We start from the raw sequence: 3,218 nt of genomic DNA, 5'->3' as shown, positions 1-3,218 counted from the left end.
AAACGCCTAATCGGCTAAAAAAATGTGGTCCATCCGTATAATGGAAGATTATTTGGCCATTTAAAGGACTGAAGTTCTGACACACGCCACAACGCGGGTGAACCCTGACAACATGATGCCGAGTGAAAGAAGCCAGACACCGAAAAGCCACATAGCGTATGACTCCATTGATGCGGAACGTCCAGATTAGGCAAATCCACAGAGACAGAGAGAAGACTGGTGGCCCTCAGGGGCTGGGGTGGCGGAGGGGGCGGGGTCTGGACGGCTCCGTGGATGGGGCTCCCTGTTGGGATGATGAAAGTGTCCTGGAACAGACAGAATGATGGTCGCATAGCATCATTAACATACTAAGTGCCACTGAATGGTACGCTTTAAAATGGTGAATGGTTAACTTCATGTTATGTGAATTTCACCTCAATAAAAAAATGAGAAACAGACAAACACACATGCACTGGGCGATTCGCAGTGGTAGCCATTACTTCAGGCTTCTATGATGGCGCTAAAGCCTCAGCAATGTAGAATTCAGGTTTGCATTGACTCCCATTTACAGGCACAATCATTTGTGGCACTTTTTTTTATTTGTGTATTCGCTTTCCCCTCCAAATGTTTTTAGATGCTCCTGGAGGCAGCAGGTTCTCTTACCTGTAGAAAGCGCAAAGCTCTGACCCTATTTAGAAGCACTCATTTTGATTTTGTTGTTATATGGTTCTTTCGGAAACGAGGTGGTTTTTTTGTTTTGTTTTGTTTTTTTTTGAGTAGTGATGACTTTTGTTTTGTGTTTACCAGAATGAAAGAGGAAATGTGCTCACTCACAGCGCCCCAGTTTTAACAGAAAAAGTGAGTATTCCTGTTGCTTGTTTCCTCATCCGATTTTGTGGAGAAGAAATGTGTTAATGTGTAAGCTTAGTCACTTTCGGCTGCTCTGTGCATGTTTTGGTATCAAACCACTGGGAAATAATTTGAAAATTTTAGCCGGGTCCTGGGCCATATCGAATCTGTCAGCTGAACATAATGGAAAGTACTGTTAAAAATGAAACGTTACGGAAAAGAAAGTTCACTGCCGTGAGAAAATACCCCCAGGAAAGTGGCGGCTTTTATAAGGAATGTGTGCGTGTGACGGAGGAGAGAAGATGTGGACAGGTGCGGGCAGAGCGGTGGAATGTGGGCGGGTCCCTTTTGAGACGCTCAGTTTTCCGAGCCATTAAAAATGATCCGGGGTATTTAGACATCTACAAGCCGATGGAAAGGCGGCGAGCCAGGTGTCGGAGGAAACGTTTCTTTCATCTTGCCTGCTCACCTCGGACGGTTGCATCTGACGTGGAAGTCAGGTCCCGCCTCCTGCCGCATTTCCTGCGTTCGATGCCCACGGAAGCCGCTCGGTGAGAACCGTATGATTTCACCGCTTCCTGTCCTCACTCTTGGTGTGACCTACAGATATGTATTTTTTAAGAGGGCATGCCAAAAGAAAAGGATGGGACAGATGGACATGGGACAGATTATTCTGTCTGCGAACTCAGTTTTTCATAAGACCCCATCTAAAACAGGACGTTGATTCATCAACGTTGGACTGACAGCCAACAGCTGGAACTCATGCCCGAATGACGCTCACCTAACACAGGTGCAGGCACACCTTGTTGCACGGTGCCTCGCTTTATGGCTGTTATGTTCTTTCCAAATTGAAGGCAGAAGAGACCTTCCTCTAGCGAAAAGATTGACTCGCTTCGTTGTGGTCGGGAACCCATCCCGCAGTATCTCTGGGCTTGGGGACACTGGACAGCATTTCAGTATCATGTCTAGGGGCCAGTTTAAATACCAGACTCACCAACAAAAGGCACCTTGTCAAGAAAAAAAAAAAAAAAAAGAACAACATGGCACTAAACAGACCACGGAAAGGACACTCGTTTCTAGGGTGGGAGCTAAAACAGGAAGGCAGAGCGTCACCTCATTTGACCTCAGCTGGAAACAGCAAATTTTTCACCGCTCTGCACGCGCACGCGTCTGCAAATGGGAGTGCCGTGAGGACTGATTTGGGAGTTACAGATAAAGTTTAGAGAGCAGGTAAATTCGCAGATAACGGAATCCACAAATAATGGGGATCGACTGCAATTGAAATAAGAAAAATGCCTCGTATTGAAACAGTGCCGCTCTCACAAAGGACTTGAAGCCCTTGCTGGACCAGCTGTCATTTTTGCCGACCCTCCTGTGTTCGCATCAGCAGAGGTGAACCCTGGGATCTTCTCCGCTGATGAGACGATGGGGTGGCGGGCTTACCGTACCATGTGACAGACTGCTGAAGTTTTTCCATTTATTCCTTTGCTCACACTCACGGAGGGGCTTCACCCACTGCTCTGGGTTCTTCCTATGCTTCACGTCCAAGACACTGTCTGAGGAGGATGGCCTAGTGCCTGATTTCCTGTCGCACGGATATAGGAAGTCGTCTGAGACGCATTTCTACGTATCATACTTACTTTCTAATGATGAGAAAATAATCTGTGATCACAAGGAGGCTGGGAGAAATACGTTATGATGTCTTACAGAGCTTGCTTTTGCTCATGATGGGCTCTAGTTTATTTGTCAGTCTCTGACGCCTCAGTAAGAGAAGTCAAACAGGTATAAACGGTGACTGGCCACTCCTTCATTTGCTTTAAGCAAACAGTTTAACACGGGACCCAACCCTACACTTGCAAATTGTCAGAGGTTCAGAACCGCAGGACCCATGGCAAGCCACAGGGATGCAGATTGTTTTTTAGCGATTGCTTTAAAAAAAAAAAAAAAACAACCTTAATTGTTTTTCTTTTATATTTCAGTGTAATATTATAACACGCCCTATGTTGATAAATGCTTTGTTTTCTATTTATCCCTAAACCGTCACTCATAATCTGTCTTTGGAAATGCAGACATTCAACAAGCTCGTGGGCAAGTTTAGCCAGTCCATCTTTCATCTGAATTTAACACAAGTGCTCTCTGCGACGATGGAAGGGAAGCTTGTCGTCTGGGACATACACCGCCCACCGCCGGCCGCCTCCGCCTCTCTGGGCCCTCCCTACATCAAGCCCTGTAAACTGGTTCATTTGCAGAAAGAGAGTATTACTGTGCTTACCGCAGTTGATAGGTAATTAGCCCCCATAAGTAGCTAGCTATCGACGGTTCTAAAAATATTTTAAAACCCTTCGAGTGTATACCCATGTTTTGTATGTGCACAGAATATTTCCAGGGAC

General features: G+C 45.9%; 1 protein-coding gene across 1 annotated transcript in view; it reads left to right on the top strand.

The window, feature by feature from the left end:
- The window catches only part of WDR66 (WD repeat domain 66), a 65,177-nt gene that overhangs the window by 21,181 nt on the left and 40,778 nt on the right, over positions 1-3,218 (top strand). The window contains exons 8-9 of the mRNA XM_023528150.1: positions 787-837; positions 2,898-3,112. Coding sequence (XP_023383918.1) covers positions 787-837; positions 2,898-3,112 — 266 coding nt within the window. The remainder of the gene's footprint in view (positions 1-786; positions 838-2,897; positions 3,113-3,218) is intronic.

Source organism: Pteropus vampyrus, unplaced genomic scaffold (assembly GCF_000151845.1).
Source record: "Pteropus vampyrus isolate Shadow unplaced genomic scaffold, Pvam_2.0 Scaffold23, whole genome shotgun sequence".
NCBI lineage: Eukaryota > Metazoa > Chordata > Mammalia > Chiroptera > Pteropodidae > Pteropus > Pteropus vampyrus.
The sequence above is the reverse complement of the archived record's forward strand: the minus strand, read 5'-3'. Positions and strand labels throughout refer to the sequence as shown.